Below are 19,828 nucleotides of genomic sequence, written 5' to 3'. Positions count from 1 at the left end.
AATCAGGGAAAAAACAGAATTTATGTTTACCTGATAAATTACTTTCTCCAACGGTGTGTCCGGTCCACGGCGTCATCCTTACTTGTGGGATATTCTCTTCCCCAACAGGAAATGGCAAAAAGCCCAGCAAAGCTGGTCACATGATCCCTCCTAGGCTCCGCCTTCCCCAGTCATTCGACCGACGTAAAGGAGGAATATTTGCATAGGAGAAATCATATGATACCGTGGTGACTGTAGTTAGAGAAATTAAATCATCAGACCTGATTAAAAAACCAGGGCGGGCCGTGGGCCGGACACACCGTTGGAGAAAGTAAATTATCAGGTAAACATAAATTCTGTTTTCTCCAACATAGGTGTGTCCGGTCCACGGTGTCATCCTTACTTGTGGGAACCAATACCAAAGCTTTAGGACACGGATGATGGGAGGGAGCAAATCAGGTCACCTAGATGGAAGGCACCACGGTTTGCAAAACCTTTCTCCCAAAAATAGCCTCAGAAGAAGCAAAAGTATCAAATTTGTAAAATTTGGTAAAAGTGTGCAGTGAAGACCAAGTCGCTGCCTTACATATCTGATCAACAGAAGCCTCGTTCTTGAAGGCCCATGTGGAAGCCACAGCCCTAGTGGAATGAGCTGTGATTCTTTCAGGAGGCTGCCGTCCGGCAGTCTCATAAGCCAATCTGATGATGCTTTTAAGCCAAAAAGAGAGAGAGGTAGAAGTTGCTTTTTGACCTCTCCTTTTACCAGAATAAACAACAAACAAGGAAGATGTTTGTCTGAAATCCTTTGTAGCCTCTAAATAGAATTTTAGAGCACGAACTACATCCAAATTGTGCAACAAACGTTCCTTCTTTGAAACTGGATTCGGACACAAAGAAGGCAAAACTATCTCCTGGTTAATATTTTTGTTAGAAACAACTTTCGGAAGAAAACCAGGTTTAGTACGCAAAACCACCTTATCTGCATGGAACACCAGATAAGGAGGAGAACACTGCAGAGCAGATAACTCTGAAACTCTTCTAGCAGAAGAAATTGCAACCAAAAACAAAACTTTCCAAGATAATAACTTAATATCTACGGAATGTAAGGGTTCAAACGGAACCCCTTGAAGAACTGAAAGAACTAAATTGAGACTCCAAGGAGGAGTCAAAGGTCTGTAAACAGGCTTGATTCTAACCAGAGCCTGAACAAAAGCCTGAACATCTGGCACAGCCGCCAGCTTCTTGTGAAGTAAAACAGATAAAGCAGAAATCTGTCCCTTCAAAGAACTTGCAGATAATCCTTTCTCCAAACCCTCTTGTAGAAAGGATAGAATCTTAGGAATTTTTACCCTGTTCCATGGGAATCCTTTCGATTCGCACCAACAGATATATTTCTTCCATACTTTATGGTAAATTTTCCTAGTTACAGGCTTTCTAGCCTGAATAAGAGTATCAATGACAGAATCTGAGAACCCACGCTTTGATAAAATCAAGCGTTCAATCTCCAAGCAGTCAGTTGGAGTGATGCCAGATTCGGATGTTCGAACGGACCTTGAACAAGAAGGTCCCGTCTCAAAGGTAGCTTCCATGGTGGAGCCGATGACATATTCACCAGGTCTGCATACCAAGTTCTGCGTGGCCACGCAGGAGCTATCAAGATCACCGAAGCCCTCTCTTGATTGATCCTGGCTACCAGCCTGGGAATGAGAGGAAACGGTGGGAACACATAAGCTAGGTTGAAGGTCCAGGGCGCTACTAGTGCATCTATTTAAACACCAAAAAACTCTGAGCCATCTCCGTGGAGATGTTGCCTGTGCAACGGCAAAGAGAATGACTGGGGAAGGCGGAGCCTAGGAGGGATCATGTGCTCTTTGCCATTTCCTGTTGGGGAAGAGAATATCCCACAAGTAAGGATGACGCCGTGGACCGGACACACCTATGTTGGAGAAATAGAAAATATCTAAATTTAAATATTAACCTATAAGAGTCTTCTTTACAAGTCTATGGGCAATAAAAGGCTGAAGATGTGGATATGGTGTTTCATCAGTTTGGGATAGTACTGTATTTTTTTAAGTTTATATGAGGAGGCAATGCTTAACTCAAGATTTAAGGGGCAACTTGTCAAGCTAAAACCCGTATTAAGGTAATAGCTTATTTTTTAGTAGATATATATTTGGGCATCATTTGTGTTGAGTTGGCCCCAACTACCTTAAGGTGGAGGGTAATGGAAGGGAAGAACCCTTAAAACAATATTCCTTTTAATATATGTGTGTGGCAGTGTCAACCAATGATGTAACAGCTTAAATATTGGGTTTGTTTTTGTTTTGGTTAGTTTTTTTGCAGTAGATGGATTATGACAAGCAATAAGGTAATTTATTAGTGAAGTCAACTGTAGTAGCAAAGTGCAGCTTTGTAAACTATCAGAGAGGATTGAGTTGAAGGGTTCAAGAAAATAATTAAGTATTTAAGGGAGTTTAAATGGAGGGAGACATCATAGTTGACATGTAGTATTGTTTTGAGTATTCTAGTGATGGTTTAATGCAAATATCAATATGACGTGTAGTTAACCCCACCACACTCAATACTAGTGTCAGGATGTTATTTATTTGTAAGATATTTCTCAAAATACCTGTATACCTTACATAAAAGTCTGTCAGCATTGGAACAGCACTGTTACCATAAATATTTTTAATATGCAAGCACAAGCTCTAGCAGATTCTAGACTTGAGCCGAAGTAGAATTTAAATATCTAATAACTAATCAGTGCTTTTTACTAAGTAGGAAAATATTTTAATCAGTTATAACCAGGAAGTAATGTCTGACTTGTGGGAGCTCCAGTTACCTCCAGTATTCTTTCATCGTCTATTTCATTGAACACAGTGCCATTGATCTGGTTAGGTTTCAGAGCTACCCAGTTGAACACTGGCAATCGGAATTTCGTCTTTATGGGCTTCTTAATTTTCACAGCTAGTACATAGAAGAAAAATATATTAGCACTTCCCATTGCCTTTAAAAAATAAGAAGCAGTCAATGAGTGTATGTTCCTCATACAACATAAACATAGCATTATCAACTTGATCCAGAGGTCAAAATATACTGAAAGGACCACTCAATGCAGTAGAATTACATAATTAACAAGTGCATAATAAAAAGACAATGATTTAACACCTAATATGAATTTTAAATAAACAGTAGATTTTTTTCTGACAAATTTATTTTTTTTCTACCATTTTCCGGCCCCTTTTATCATGTGACAGACATCAGCCAATCACAGACTAGTATACGTATACCCAGTAAACTTGTGCAAATGCTCAGTAGGATCTTGTTCCCCAGAAAGTGTGCATAGAAAAAGACTGTGCAAAATTTGACTGCATGCTCTTTCTGAATCATAAAAGTGTATTTTGGATTGAGTGTCCCTTCAATAATAATAAACTTCAAAACATGAAAAAAGAATCATTAATATTTCCTGCCTCTCCTAAAATAAAACAACGCAGTAATTAGAGACAGGCAGTAGCAAAAATAATTTACAGTGTGGCAAAAATAAAAATAGACACTAATTAAAGAATCATCACAATTTCTGCAGTTTTGTATACCAATATATGGTATCCACATTATATTAGATTTTATATAAGGCAAGATTCAAGCAGTCATTAAAATAATCAGATAACTTTTTACAATATTGTGGTAGTGCATATCAGTGTCCTTGTGGAACCGGAACTAGATTAATATGTTAGCAGTAAATTTTTATCTTGCTGTTATGTTGTTATCTGATGCAGACATTTTTTGATCTTTCTTTTATGACGTATGTATACTGTATTACTGATATCCATCTTAACAAATGGTGAGCGAGATTGTCATTTTATTACAAAAAAAATACAGGAAAGGAGAGAGAAAAACAGAAATAGAGAAACACGCAGAAGGTGCAATTTGATTGGCTGCAAGGACCAAGCCTCCAAGACTAATTTCTTGTTGGTGATCAGTGCATGTCACATCATTCTCCCGTTATTGTTAATAAAGCAGCAAAAACAGCAAACATTGTCAAAGGACAAAAGATTATGAACAAATCCAGTATTACAACAAGGAAGTAGAACAAAAGGAAACCTACAGAAAAGCTTGATTGGTCCGTCTTTATGTGGAAGCAGAAAAACAAAGAAAGGAGTGTTATTTACATACTTTAGAAGCATCCATATGTAGAGAACAATAAATATCAATAGTATTTTCACTTATTTCTCTGTTGTGTTCTTGCAAAATGCACGGTATATTGTAATTATCAGTTACCAATAACTGCTTTAACCATATTTAAAATAATACATAGATAGATAAATAGAAAGACAGATTGTTAAAGGGACATAAAAGTGCAAAAAGAAAATGATCTAATATGTTAGAGCATTTTTATTTTATACTCTATTGATTGCATAGAACTACTACCTCTGCAAATGGGTTAGCCCCTTTGGGCCAAATGAACGAAGATCTACGTCATGCAGTACATAGCCCAGCATGCCGCATAATGTAGAGTTACGTGCATAATGCTAGAAGCCCAAGAACAGCAAGTCTCAGTCATTTGCTGTTCCTGGGCATCCAGCATCTGCCTTCATATGGTAACAGGGCTTGATCGGTGCTCCATTACCATATAAAGGCAGATTGCCAGATCGTTATAGACAGGGACACAATCTGTGTCACTGAATGTAGCTATCTCCATTGTTGCCAGTGGGAGGTGTGGAAGAAAATTCAGGAGGCAGGTGGGCAGCTTAGCAGCGGAGAGGAGAAGGAGTGGGAGGGACCCTATGCTACAGAATTATATTTTGAAGGGAGAAGGATGGGTAGAACACAACACTACAGAAAAAGGGTGACATGGAGACTCCCTTCATAATGATCACGGGAGGGGGAATAAAATAAAAATTACCTATAAACTGGGTACTGGCAGACAGCTGCTAGTACCTAAGATGACCACCATTAGTGAAAGGTGGGGAGGGTTAGAGAGATGTTTTGGAGGGATAAGGGAGGTGGGATTGCAGAAAAAAAGCCCTAAATTGCATACTGGCAAATTGTCAGCCAGCACCTAAGATGGTGGGGATGAGTGTGGATGGAGGAGGAAAGAGAGCTGTTTGGGAGGGATCAGGGAGGGGTCAGGTAGGAGGGTAATCCATGCATTACAATACTATTACCAACTAAGGGCTAGATTACAAGCGGAGCAGTAACTACCGATCCCACTCGAGCATTAACTTTGCTAGAAGTCAACTTTTTGCACACGTTGGGTAGAGCGCGTTTTCAAGTTGAGAAATAAAATATTATTGCTCGCACAAAAGTCGAAGCATGCAAAAAAGTTAAATTTCCGATATTTCCCCACAGACTTCAATGGAGCCGCAAATTTAAAAAAAACTAACACCTATACTCGCATGCTTACCCACATCTCAATAACCTACTCTAGAAACCCTTAAACCACCACAACCCCATCACTATTATCCCCCTATATTACTTAAGCCCCTAAACCGCCACAAACCCATCTCAAAACCCATGCTGTACTACTAAACCAGTAAACTGCCACAACCCTCATCGGAAAACCCCTGCAACACTACTTAACCCCTAAACCACCACAACACCCATCACTATTAACCTCCTACACTACTTAACCCCTCAAAACCCCTAACCTAAGACATCCTAAGTTACAAAAAAATAACAAAATACCAGTTTAAAAAAAAATACAAAAAAAAAAACACAAATAAAAATGATGTAATTAAAAAAGTCCTACACTGATACTAAAGTAACCTAAAAATTAAAAAGGCCATCTAAAAAACTTTACTAAAAAAAATAAATTCTATCCTAAAAAACAAAATCCTTTCCTAAAAAAACCTCTATATTAAAAATAACCCCCCCAAAAAAACAACTAAGACTAGAACCCCAAGTTTTAACTCACCATCTTGAATCCAACTCCTTAGGGGGGCAACAGCGGGTCATCAGCAGCAGGAGGTCCATATGGGTGGTGGTCCTCTTCATCCAAGCTGTCCCCGCAGCACACTGAATTTTGGATGCAGGTTCCCCCTTTTTATATGGGTATCTTTGCATTTCTATTGACTGATTTTTTAATTAAAATTAAAATCAGCCAATAGAAAAAGCATTGATTCTATTGGCTGATTTGAATTTGAACTGAAAAATCAGCCTATAGGAATGCAAGGACACCTCTATTAAAGGGGGAAACCTGCATTCAAACTTCAGTGTGCTGCGGAGACAAAATGAAGACAGTTTGGATGGAAGAAAAGAAGAGCAGCACCGTTGAGGACCACCAAGGAAGAAGAGGACCACAGTCATCTCCACGGATGAAGAGAACCGCTGCCATGGGTGCTACAGACCCCATGCTGTTGTGGACCCGCTGATGCACTTCTAAAGAGTTGCATTCTAGATGGTGAGTTAAAACTTGGGGTTCTAGCCTTAATTTTTTTAGGGGGGTTCATTTTGGTATAGGTTTTTTTTAGGGTAGGTTTTTTTTATGCTGGTAACTTGTTTTTTGGTGTACTTATGTTTTAGTATAGGGCTTTTAAATTTTGTGTAATTGTTTTTTTTTACTTGTAGTGTTTTTATTTTTACTTGTAATGTTTATATTTTTTAAGCATTTTTTTTAACTGGTAGTAATTCATTTTTAATTTTTTGTAACTTAAGGGGTTTTAGGTTAGAGGTCTTGAGGGGTTAGCTGTTAGGGGGTCAAGTAGCGTAGGGGTTAATCGCAATGTGGGTTTTGGCAGTTTAGGTTTTAAGTAGTGTAAGGGCTCAATTGTGATGGGGGTTGTGGCAGTTTAGAGGTTAAGTAGTGAAGCAGGGGTTAAGTAGTGTAGCAGGTGTTTTGCAATGGGGTTGTGGTGGTTTAGGGGTTAAGTAGTGTAGAGTGTTAATTGTGATGGGGGGTTGTGATGATTTAATTGTTAAAAAGTGAAGGGATTAATAGTGTAGGTCGGAATACTTTATTTTTTGTTTTGTTTTGTTATGTTTATAGCATTTTTTTTAAGCCCAAACCATTTATGCAAGCTTACAAGTTGCATAAAAAGTTTGAGCATAAAATGTGATTGCGTTCGATCAATCGCATTTACTTTCAACTTGTAATATGAGTGTAAAATAGCAAGGTTGTGATACTGCTCCACTTGTAATCTAGCCCTAACAAATTAACCCCTTTAATGCCAGGTATTTCTGAAGTGTGGCGCACAGCTGCAATTAGTGGCCTACTGATTACCAAAACCATTACCATTTTCAGATGTTCCAGTGAGAAACCCAAAGTTTGTGAAAAAAGTTAACAATTTGTTTAAATGATTGCATTTGGCAGCAAAATGGGGGCATAAAATATACCAAAATGAGCCTAGACCAATACCTTGAGTTGTCTATTTAAACAAAATATATATATAGTTTTGATAGGTAAATAAAAAAAAAAACAAGGCTCTATTTCTGTTGAAATGAACTGATAGCAAAAATACAAAATATTGTCCGGTATTTTGGGCACTTTTTCTCTTGAATTCCTGGTACTGAAGGGATTAAAGATGTAGTTAAAATCAATTGCTGAGCATCAATGCACTACCGGGAGCTAGCTGAAACATCCGGTGAGACAATGACAAGTTTGTTTAGCCCCCAATCCCCAGCTAGCTCTGAGTTATCTTCCAGCAGTGCATGGCTACTGCTAACATTATGCTTTTCAACAAAGGATATCAAAGTAAATCTGGTAAGAAAACAAAATTTAAAAGTCTTCTTTGAGAGCAAGTACATGGGTGTATCAGATTGACACCATCATAGAAATCACACAATTTACCAATCCATCCCCAACACACACATATACATCCACAGAAGTTATTGTCACTTTTTGCAAAGCTGCAAGTTAGCGGTTTAGCCTATGACTACATTTGAATTGCTGATCTCAGAATATTCTAAACATCTGATTGGTGCTTAACCAATAGTTTGTACTGGAGTGTTTCCTCTTGAGCACATCTCAGGCTTCAACCCCGCTATCTCCCATGCCTGTTTCATACGCCACTAGGCTGACCTCATTAGGCTAATCTCTTGACAGGCACCTGGCACTCCTGCCAGCTACTGGACTATTGCCAGTCATTGAAGCAATTTAGCCAGAGAGGTGAGTTCAGCTTTCATTGGTTTCCTGATGCTTTAACTCTCCTAGCTGATTTTTCTCACACGTAAAAACTGAAAATGACAAACCTGGCAGAGGATTTTGAGTCTTTCCTTTAGTGTAAGTATAATTATGATTAATTATCAATTTGTAAAATAAAAATCATTTTAACTGTTAAACAAAATGAATGATTAATTGATCAATCTAATTTTTTTTGTAGCTTTTGTAATGAGAAACAATTTCTACAAATTGCACAAGGTATTTTCACGAGGCATATCCGCTAGAATGGTGAATGCTAATACAGGGAGTGCAGAATTATTAGGCAAATGAGTATTTTGACCACATCATCCTCTTTATGCATGTTGTCTTACTCCAAGCTGTATAGGCTCGAAAGCCTACTACCAATTAAGCATATTAGGTGATGTGCATCTCTGTAATGAGAAGGGGTGTGGTCTAATGACATCAAAACCCTATATCAGGTGTGCATAATTATTAGGCAACTTCCTTTCCTTTGGCAAAATGGGTCAAAAGAAGGACTTGACAGGCTCAGAAAAGTAAAAAATAGTGAGATATCTTGCAGAGGGATGCAGCACTCTTAAAATTGCAAAGCTTCTGAAGCGTGATCATCGAACAATCAAGCGTTTCATTCAAAATAGTCAACAGGGTCGCAAGAAGCGTGTGGAAAAACCAAGACGCAAAATAACTGCCCATGAACTGAGAAAAGTCAAGCGTGCAGCTGCCAAGATGCCACTTGCCACCAGTTTGGCCATATTTCAGAGCTGCAACATCACTGGAGTGCCCAAAAGCACAAGGTGTGCAATACTCAGAGACATGGCCAAGGTAAGAAAGGCTGAAAGACGACCACCACTGAACAAGACACACAAGCTGAAACGTCAAGACTGGGCCAAGAAATATCTCAAGACTGATTTTTCTAAGGTTTTATGGACTGATGAAATGAGAGTGAGTCTTGATGGGCCAGATGGATGGGCCCGTGGCTGGATTGGTAAAGGGCAGAGAGCTCCAGTCCGACTCAGACGCCAGCAAGGTGGAGGTGGAGTACTGGTTTGGGCTGGTATCATCAAAGATGAGCTTGTGGGGCCTTTTCGGGTTGAGGATGGAGTCAAGCTCAACTCCCAGTCCTACTGCCAGTTTCTGGAAGACACCTTCTTCAAGCAGTGGTACAGGAAGAAGTCTGCATCCTTCAAGAAAAACATGATTTTCATGCAGGACAATGCTCCATCACACGCGTCCAAGTACTCCACAGCGTGGCTGGCAAGAAAGGGTATAAAAGAAGAAAATCTAATGACATGGCCTCCTTGTTCACCTGATCTGAACCCCATTGAGAACCTGTGGTCCATCATCAAATGTGAGATTTACAAGGAGCTAAAACAGTACACCTCTCTGAACAGTGTCTGGGAGGCTGTGGTTGCTGCTGCACGCAATGTTGATGGTGAACAGATCAAAACACTGACAGAATCCATGGATGGCAGGCTTTTGAGTGTCCTTGCAAAGAAAGGTGGCTATATTGGTCACTGATTTGTTTTTGTTTTGTTTTTGAATGTCAGAAATGTATATTTGTGAATGTTGAGATGTTATATTGGTTTCACTGGTAAAAATAAATAATTGAAATGGGTATATATTTGTTTTTTGTTAAGTTGCCTAATAATTATGCACAGTAATAGTCACCTGCACACACAGATATCCCCCTAAAATAGCTATAACTAAAAACAAACTAAAAACTACTTCCAAAACTATTCAGCTTTGATATTAATGAGTTTTTTGGGTTCATTGAGAACATGGTTGTTGTTCAATAATAAAATTAATCCTCAAAAATACAACTTGCCTAATAATTCTGCACTCCCTGTAAATGTAAATTATGTTACTGTTGCTAACGTTTGGTCTGGTCAAATTCCCGTTTTATGCTTAATAACTTATAGTAATATCCACATGCTTTAATGGGGAGTTTTCTTGCTATCACACCAGTTTAAATTACATTAGATTTAGGCCATTATAAGGTCCATGCTTAAACATTTTAATTGCAAGTCATACCTGACTAATAGGAAGTGATATCAGCTCGTATAACAACAAAATACACATCAGTAACATGCTGACTCATTTCCAGATAAATATCCTGTGAAAACTAAACAAATACATGATATCTACAAAGCTTAAAAAAGAGGCCAAAAGGAGGTCAGCCAGAAAATAAAAAAAGGAACAAAGTCATTAAAGGGACACTACAAAATTATAGTATTAGTGTAAAAAGTTTTTTTCATTAGTTGCAGTCTTTTTAAAAATTGGCCTTGGACTGCAAGTATGGGTCTTTTTTACCTACAGCCAATTTAGAGCTAATACTGGACTAACTCATGGGTGTGAGACTTTTACATTTTGGTGGAAAATTTATTGCAGGGCTTACAAAATGGCAAACAAAATTAAAGAAAAATCTTTATAAAAAGTATGAATTGTGATTGTTTTCTAAAAGAAGAAATGTAGTTAGATGCTATGACAAGTAAAATATGTATAATCTCTATAATTTCTACATGTAAGTACAGGTAGCCCTCAGTTCACACCGGGATTAGGTTCCAGAAGGAATGGTTGTAAATTGAAACTGTTGTAAATTGAAACCCAGTTTATAATGTAAGTCAATGGGAAGTGAGGGAGATAGGTTCCAGACCCCTCTCAAAATTGTCATAAGTAACACCTAATACATTTAATTTAAAGCTTTGTAATGAAGACTTTAAATGTTAAACAGCATTATAAACCTAATAAAATAAGCACACCACACAGAATATATAATTAAACTAAGTTAAATGAACAAAAACATTTGCTAAACAGCATTATAAACCTAATAAAATAATCACACAACACAGACTTCACTTGCATTTTTCTGCAAACAGTTCTTTCTAAGCATTCCAATCTGGACTGATTTATAGACAGGAAGATCTCGTTCCTTTGAAATCTCCTTGATAGCTCAGGTCTGGTTAAACTGATTAATTTCAGCTTGCTTGGATTTGCTGCAACAAAAGCGGACAGCTCCACCTACTGGCTATTTTAATAAATGCACTGCTTCTCAATGCTTTTCAATAGCAGTCACATGACTGGAAAAAAGGTTGTTATTCTGAAACGGTGTAAATTGAACCGTTGTAAAACGAGGGCCACCTGTAATATGTATTAGTGGATTTGAATTACTATATATTTTTTTAAGGGTTGAATCTGACATTAACTGTAGAGAATGTCAAGAATGCCTCAGATTAGCATAAGGCTATCCTATGATCTAATTAGACTTATACTTTATAGGAAATATGGGTAGACATGTTGGGTCTATGGTTCTATGCTGTCAGAATCTATCTTACTGTGTTTCTCTACCTGTCTTCTCTATGTCAGCAGGAATGTGATTATGAGGTGTAGTTTCAATATGCAGTATTTTCCTAAACATATACAGTGATGTCAAAAAAGGTGTAATGAGATGCAACAAGATTTAAGGAAAATATCCTACCTGCTAGTCCTGAGTTAAATATGACTGTGGGTGATGATGCTCCTGGCAGAGGAGGAGCCCCTGGTGGAGGTGGAGGAACAGGTGGTTCTGCTGTAGGACCTGGAAGGGGAGGTGGGGGTGGTGGAGGAGGAGGGGGTGGTGGTGGTGGAGGAGGTGGTGGGGGTGGTGGCGGTGCCATTGGTGTTGACATTGGACCATTTTGCACTAAAAATAAAAAGTAAAAGAAAACTATTTAATAGATTACAACTTTCAGGGAATTTCCAATTATCCCTCAAAAACTGAGGTATTTAAGTAATCTGTTTTGCAGCTTAAATGATGCCATTTTTGTGCCTATTCCATCATTACCTTGTTCAGATGGCAAGGGTGGAGGAGGTGGAGGTAATGTTCCTGTAGATAAAACTCCAACTTCTGCTACATTGGAAGGTCCACCAGATACAGGAAGTCCAGAAGCTGCCATACCAGTCCCAGATGAAGCTCCAACAATTGTCTCTGTACCCACTGGCAAAGCTCCAGAGGTCACCAATGATGTGATAGATATGTCCCCATCCACTTTCTTATGGATCTTAATAGTCCCTTGTTTTTCCAACTCATGAATCTTTCTTTCCAAAGTAGACTGTCTTTGAATAGCTTCTTCTTTCTCCTTGACCATTTTTCTTAATGTGTTTACTTGTAAATTTGCATCTTTACAAATGTCCTGTAGGAATTCATAGACAAATGACTTATTATTATGAATACGATATAAACTAATGTATGGCAACAAAGAGTGTTACCCTATACTCCGGAAGTTGTGAATTGTATTAGATTACCACTTTAAAGGTGGTTTTGAGCATTAATATATAAATTGCACTTTATATTGTATGTATTAATAGTTTAGCCCTGAAACAGAAACTTTGCTGTCACTTTATAACTTAACCTGTAAACATTATTTGCATAAAAAAACAAATACATATGTTTACTGAGCACACTATTTCTGAGCATTAAAGTGATACAGTCAGGTCACCAAATCATGATGCAGTATTAAAAATGACTATATAAGAAATGATGGACTTGATATACAGTACATTTCTGACTGATTGTCTTTCTTTGGAGAAAATTTGGCCTTATTTCACATATTTTCTGCATCCACTACCTGAAATCTTGTTATCCCTTTAAGGACACAGCTTTCAGTTTGCTCAATTGTTTTATGACGGAAAAATTCCGTCATATGTCCTTAAGAGGTTAAAGGGATATTCCTGAGTAAAATAAAATGCTCTTATTCATTAGAGCTTTTTATTTTTTGAAACCTTTTTTTTACTATATACCTTATTACAACAAAATCACTTGTTCCGTCACATAAGTATATAGTCTGTGATTAGGACATACATATTTATCCCTGTTCTTTAGAGTGGCCCAATAGTGTGCCCCATTACAGGGATTAAATATATAATAGTAAGTAAAGTATATTGCTTAGAATAAAATGTATTTAATAGTATTCAGTAGTATTGTGCTCTATAATAATCCCCCTCTAGTAGTTTAATACAATGTAAGCTTGTGTTTCAGCCATCCTGGCTTGTACAAATTCAGCTAAATTCACTGACACACCATAGGTGCAATATAAAGAAATTGTGTGTAGGACCCTTACCCGTGCGACTTCCAGTTCTTTATGTCTTTGCATGAGCTGTTTTTCCAGTTCCACAATTTTTGCCATAGCTTCATTTTCTGTGTCTTGAAGTTTTTCTGACATCTGTAATTTTGGAAGAGTTACTATTATTTTACATTTTGCCAAAACCACTGAGAAAAGTAAACGTTTCTTCATGCACCCCCTCCGATCTGCTCATATCAAGGCGACTTGCACTATTTCACATCATGTGCTGGCGTCCTGTATTTCATTGGTTGGCTCAGTAGAAAAGATCACAATTAATATATATTAATTAACACATATACTCATGGAATGAAGCATATTTACATCAGAAAATACCAGGGAAAGAAGTTTTTCATAAGTCATTCAATGTAAAGAAAGTTTTTGGTTATAGAAATCCCTGTTCTACTTCTATACAAACACATTTGGTTCACTAATGGGTATCAGTACTGAGGGATTTATTCTTCTAAAACTTTTTTTCATGGAACAAGCTAAATATATAAATTCTGGGTGGTAATAAAAGCAGACTTGGGGTACATATTGTGTATACATTCATTCATTTTGAACAAATGTCAATCATTAACAGAATGTTTAAAAAAAATATTAATTTTCCATTTATTCACTATATTATTTGACTATTCAGAAATATTTGAATGTTGAATCTTATGTACTTTAAGGTAAGTCTTTTGAAAACAGTATTCAAATGTAATATTCAAATGATAACAGTTGATCATGACATATGCAAGGGGAATTGTGGCTTTACTATTCAAATGTCAACATTCTGACATTTTCCAATCCATAATAGATAGGGTCAATGCTTTCTATTACTCGGTACCTCTTTTTCCATTCTTACTCGCACCTTGTCCTCTTTCATGCTATTTTTAGTTTCACACAGTCACCTACTGTTTCCTCTCCTTTTAGTACCTAACATAATATGCTGTTGTCTTGTGGCATAGAGACTAGTACTAGGTAGTACTGTGCAGCAGAGAAGATTGGGCAAAAGCGCTAAATTAAAAAAATTAAAAATGCTCTATTAGGTTCAGACTTTTAAACTTAGAATAGTTTTGAGAGAGCTACTTTAATTAATGTGGGTTCTCTAGCATAAACCAAGACCACTCAAATCCTTCACTAGGCAAATTAATTTCTGTTATCTTCCATCCCTGCCTAATTCACCAAAAATCCTCTATTCTTTGTAGCAAAGATAAGTCTTGACAACATTATTTTTTACATCAGTCATGATGGTGTCATGCTCTCCAGAATACTAACCGCTAGCAAGAGAACATACAACTATAATTATCAAGAATCCTGCTTAATTTATTCAAAATATAGATAACTGCAACTCAAAAAAGACACCTGAAATTATGTAATATGTTTTTCATTTTTAGTTATCATGTTTTATTGCCAAGTTTCAGAAATGGAGTGTGACTGGGTGCTTCTTGCTTACATGAGAAATGTTTTCTTCCAGTTCTTCCACTCTTTCCAAGGCTGCATTTTTGGTCTCAGCATCTTCGAGAAGAGCACCCACATCAAAAACGTTGTCAAGATAAGCCTGAATCTGTACCTGAAGCTTGTCACTTTCCGTGTGTTTCAGTTTCTGAAATTTCAGACAATTATTAGGTTCATCATGCATGTCAAACTGAAAAATTCCCTGGAGAAAGTGAGCAATGGCTGCTAAAAAATGTTCATGGCTACTGACATTTTGGAATGTTCTACCTATGTCTATATATAAATACCAGTACCAACCTCCTGTGCATGTGGCTACAGTTCATAGTTTACATTTATCATCCCTAATGTATAATAAAGGAGTAAGTCATCACAAATAACGCATTAAGGAAATATTTTTATACTTATTAACCAGAAAAAGAATACAATATATTTTATAATTTTTTAAAGAGATGCAATTCAAATGTATGGAAGGCATCCTATAAATATGCAATCTATTTAAAGTTGTAGCTATTAAAGGGACAGTCTACAATATAAGTTTTATTGTTTTAAGAGATACATAATCCCTTTATTACCCATTCTCCAGTTTTGCATAACCAACACTGTTATATTAATATACTTTTTACCTCTGTGATTACCTTGTATCTAGGAACCTTCTTCCAGCCCCCTGATCACATGAATGTAACTATTTATTATCTATTGACTTGCATTTAGAACTGTTTTATGCTAAATCTTAAATAACTCTGTGTGGACACAGTGTTATCTATATGGCCCACATGAACTATCAGTCTCTTGTTGCGAAAAACAATTTAAAAAGCATGTGACAAGAGGCGGCCTTCAAGGGCTTAGAAATTAGCATATGAGTCTACCTAGGTTTAGTTTCAGCTAAGAATACCAATATAACAAAGCAAATTTGATGATAAAAGTAAATTGGAAAGTTGATTAAAATTACAAGTCATATCTGAATAATGAAAGTTTAATTTTGACTAGACTGTCCCTTTAAATAAGCTTTGAATTTGTTCTTCACCAAAGTTTATCATGTATGAAGTTTCCTATTTCATTGTTTTTATGTGATAAAATAATTGTTGTTAACTCATACACCATAAATGGGACATTCTATCTCAAAATAAAAACATTTTAAGAACATTTTCTGATTAAGAAAATGCCCTTAATCAACAATCAACAACTCTCTAACTTAGAGAGACATTATAGGGCATTCTTCACACTGAATCATCTAAGAAAAAGGGTAGAAGAGAGGTAAGAGCTGGATCCCATAGAAAGTAATGATGCTCTCAGGGATAGAGAATCTCACAGGAGAGAGTGAAACAGGGGAGCGCCTGACACAGCTATTTACATCCATATTTAAAAACAATGACATGTGAGTATTGTATTATGATTTAATGATTCCTTTGTTTGTGTGCATTCACTAGCTGAGTATTTTGTACAAAAATGTTTACTTTTATTTTTTTAATTAATTCTTAAATAGGAGGGGCTAATACCCCCTTAAAAGCACACCTCCAACAAGGAGGTTCAGATCTATGATTACGGCCAATGGCCGAAACGCGTAAGATCAGGCTTATGCTCCAACAGCTGAAGCTTCTACCATGCTTTTTAACATGTTGGAATAAAGAATAACCTTTTTAACACTACCGGGAGTCGAGATCAGAATCTTTTCTTTTACAGCTATTAAGTCTCAGTTTGCAGCACATACAAATACAATTGATCTTGCATTTGTTTCTAAATTAATGACATTACTTTTCTGTCAGTTAAATAATTGTATTGTGAACTTTGAGCAAACTTCACCTGCATACAGCTGGAGATATAAATTAGTGAGATTTGCAGGTGTAAAATGCTTAGAGTATATGACAATTGTGAGAGTGATTCAGACAGCCTAGGAACTACACTTTCAACCCAGGGAATGCCCCTTTCTCTCACTTTCTGAAACTGTCAGTTTTATTCCACATAGAACCAAGGCAAAGTGCAATGTAATGTAAAAAAATATAATTTATGCTTACCTGATACATTTCTTTATTTCATGGTGATGAGAGTCCACAAGCCATTACTCCTTGAAATTCCCCTCTTGACCACGAGGAGGTGTCAAATATTCCCAAAACTCCAGGAGCCCTTAAAGCTCATAATACCTTACTGGAAACTAGTCTGACGTAAAGCTAAGCTATAAGAAGAAAGATAGGAATGGATAAGAGTAAGAAAAAAGGAGAAGGGAAAAAAGAGGTGCATACTTGAACTGCCGCCAGAAAAAAATACTATAAAAATACTATATAATCTATATCACCTATAATCTATTAAAAATGGGCAAGGTCTCGTGAACTCTCACCACCATGAAATAAATGAATTTATCAGATAAGCATAAATTATATTTTCTTTCATAAAGGTGGTGAGAGTCCATGAGCTATTGATCCTGTCCTGGGAAACTAATACCCAAGCTGTGGAGTCCACGAGTAATGACTGCGGGACAATAAAAATATTACTCATTTTCTAAATATATTATTTTTCTTCTAAATATGGTAGAATTTAGTAAAGGTATGTTAGGAAGGCTTGCATTCTTAAAAATCCAGGAAATAGCAACTGACCTAGTAGAATGGGCAGTAATACGTTTATGAGGAGACTGTCCCACCTACAAGTAAGACTTCTAAATCAAAAACTTCAACCAGGAGACTAACAAAATGGATGTAGCCCTCTGACCCTTCCTGGAACCAGAACAATGAACAAACTAGAGCAGTAATGACTAACCTTGGCGCCCCTGATGTTTTTTAACTACATTTCCCATGATGGTCAACTAGACTGCTGAGTGCCTAAGCATCATGGGAAATGTAGATCCAAAACATTTGGGGTGGAGTACCTAGGTTAGCCATCACTGAACTAGAGGATAGCCTTCCAATAGAACTTTAGTGTTTTGACAAAATCCAAAAAATGGAGAAGCCTCTCCTTAGATTCTTTTGATTAGGAGAAAAAGAAGAAAAAACAATCTCACAGTTAATATTGTCAGAAGAAGCCATTTTATGTAAAAATCAACAACTTAGTTCTGAAAACTGCATTATCCTGATGAAAAACATGATAAGGAGTCTCACAGGAAAGAGCAGACAACTTTGATACTCTTCTAGCAGAAAAAATGTTCAAAAGAAACAGAACATTTCAGGGCAAAAGCTGAATATCCAAATTATGCATAGGTTCAAAAGGAGAAACTTGCAAAACACTTTAAACCAAATTAAGGTTCTATAGAGCAGAAATGGGTCCGATTTATTAACAGCCATATTACCCCCAATGCATCTCTTTCTGCACGAGCCTTCAGGCTCTCCGGAAACAGGAGTTAAGAAGCAGCAGTCTTAAGACTGCTGCTCCTTAACTTCTCCGCTACCTCTACAGATACAATCGGGTTGATTGACACTCCCCGGCTAGCGGCCGATTTGCTGCGAATTTGCAGGAGGCGACATTGCACAAGTAGTTCACCAGAACTGCTTGTACAATGTTAAATGCCGACAGCATTCAGCGATGTCGAGCGGACATGATCCGCTATAGAGGGCTTAATCAATGCCTTAATCCTGATTAACATCTGAACAAAACTCTAAAAGAGTGACAACTAAAACCATGTTCCCCACCTTAAGATAAATCTTACTTGTCACAGATTACGGACCTGAATCAAAGTCTCAATGACAGAATCAGAAAAACATCCCTGTCTTAAAACAAAGTGCTCAATCTTTAAGCCATCAAGTATAGACTTATGAAAAAATGGACATTGAGACAGATAGTCATGGCGCAGAGGAAGAGGCAAATTCTGTAAGGCCAAGCTGGAGCAATGAGAATTACTGATGATACCTTCTGCTTGATCCTGGCTATCACTCCTGGTAACAGAACAAGGGGAGTAAAAATGTAAGTCAGATAAAATATCCAAGACGCTACTAGAGCATCCAAAACTCTGCCTGAGGTTCTCTGGACCTCACAAAGTATCTGGGAAGCTTGTTGTTCAACCAAGAAGCTATCAGATCTATTTATGGAAGACCCCAAAATACAGAGCGCTATATAAAAAAGAAATAATAACCCCCTAAAAAACTGCAAAACTATACTTAATGAGCTTACAAAAATCTGACACCAGCTAATAGAGCATAGGGTGTAAAATTATATTAAGACTCCTTTATCCCTACATATACATAAATATAAAAAGATGACTGATATAATGATTCCCAGGCTATGATGTATAATCCCAAGTGTACCTACTAATAGTATATAGGCTAAATTAGAGCCAAAATAAATAAACCCCATAAATAGCAAATAGGCACCCACACTACTGAACTTACTATTTGCAGAACAATACTGTTTCCAGTAGACAGCCAATCCAGTGCTGTATGCACAACAGCAGAGAATATATCTATATGGAGTATAACAAAGATCCAATGGGCCTCAAATCGGTCTGGGGACCCCTCCTACAGAAGAACATCTGGAGCACCTCCATTCTTCACCTTCCTCCTGCGGAGGCAAAGATAAGACTAGTTTCCATTAACATGGGAGAGGTTTTAAGGGCTGTTGGAGTTTTGGGAATCTTTACCTCCTTCTGGTGGTCAGGAGTAGAATTCCAAGGAGTAATGGCTTGAGGACTCTCATCACCTTTATGTAAGAAAGATACAAATAAATATACAAAGTATGATCCTAATTTATTAAAGTTATGCAGAAACTTTCAAAGCATAATCATAATTTGTAAAATCACAATCTTAAATATGCTTATGTATACAGAATCTAAATGCATTTAATACAAAATAAAAAGTGAAAAGCTTAAATGTAATAAAACTTAAAGGAAAAAATCTGAAGTCTAAAATAACATATAATACAAAGCACTATGTGTAAATATAACGACAATCTCATGTTATGCAGTGCTATATTGCACTGGGCTTGTCTCTTCTTCCCATCCAGAAATGCAGGGAATACCACTTAGAGAAGTATAGCAAAATGTACCTTTCCAGAATCTTTAGAGGGATCTCACAGTGTTGGAGGATCATTTTACATCATAGCATCTGAGCAGAGAGCTTTAGATTAACATCCCTGAGTGTTCAACCTCTGGAAAATCAAAGTTATCTATTCAGTATGTCCTAGTGCCACTCCAGTAGAGGATGTGACCAGTAATTGCTGCATACTTATGTGTGCCTAACCCTGATTTGTTTACTGGCTTTTTCTTCATCTAGACTAG

The 19,828-nt window shown here is 37.1% G+C and overlaps 1 protein-coding gene across 1 annotated transcript in view; it reads right to left on the bottom strand.

Moving 5' to 3' along the window:
* The window catches only part of FMNL2 (formin like 2), a 557,440-nt gene that overhangs the window by 24,402 nt on the left and 513,210 nt on the right, over positions 1-19,828 (bottom strand). The window contains exons 12-16 of the mRNA XM_053698305.1: positions 14,633-14,782; positions 13,192-13,293; positions 11,916-12,264; positions 11,571-11,774; positions 2,822-2,946 (exon numbers count right to left, since the gene is read on the bottom strand). Coding sequence (XP_053554280.1) covers positions 2,822-2,946; positions 11,571-11,774; positions 11,916-12,264; positions 13,192-13,293; positions 14,633-14,782 — 930 coding nt within the window. The remainder of the gene's footprint in view (positions 1-2,821; positions 2,947-11,570; positions 11,775-11,915; positions 12,265-13,191; positions 13,294-14,632; positions 14,783-19,828) is intronic.

The sequence above is a fragment of the Bombina bombina genome, chromosome 1, assembly GCF_027579735.1.
Source record: "Bombina bombina isolate aBomBom1 chromosome 1, aBomBom1.pri, whole genome shotgun sequence".
NCBI classification, from domain to species: Eukaryota; Metazoa; Chordata; class Amphibia; order Anura; family Bombinatoridae; genus Bombina; species Bombina bombina.
The sequence above is the reverse complement of the archived record's forward strand: the minus strand, read 5'-3'. Positions and strand labels throughout refer to the sequence as shown.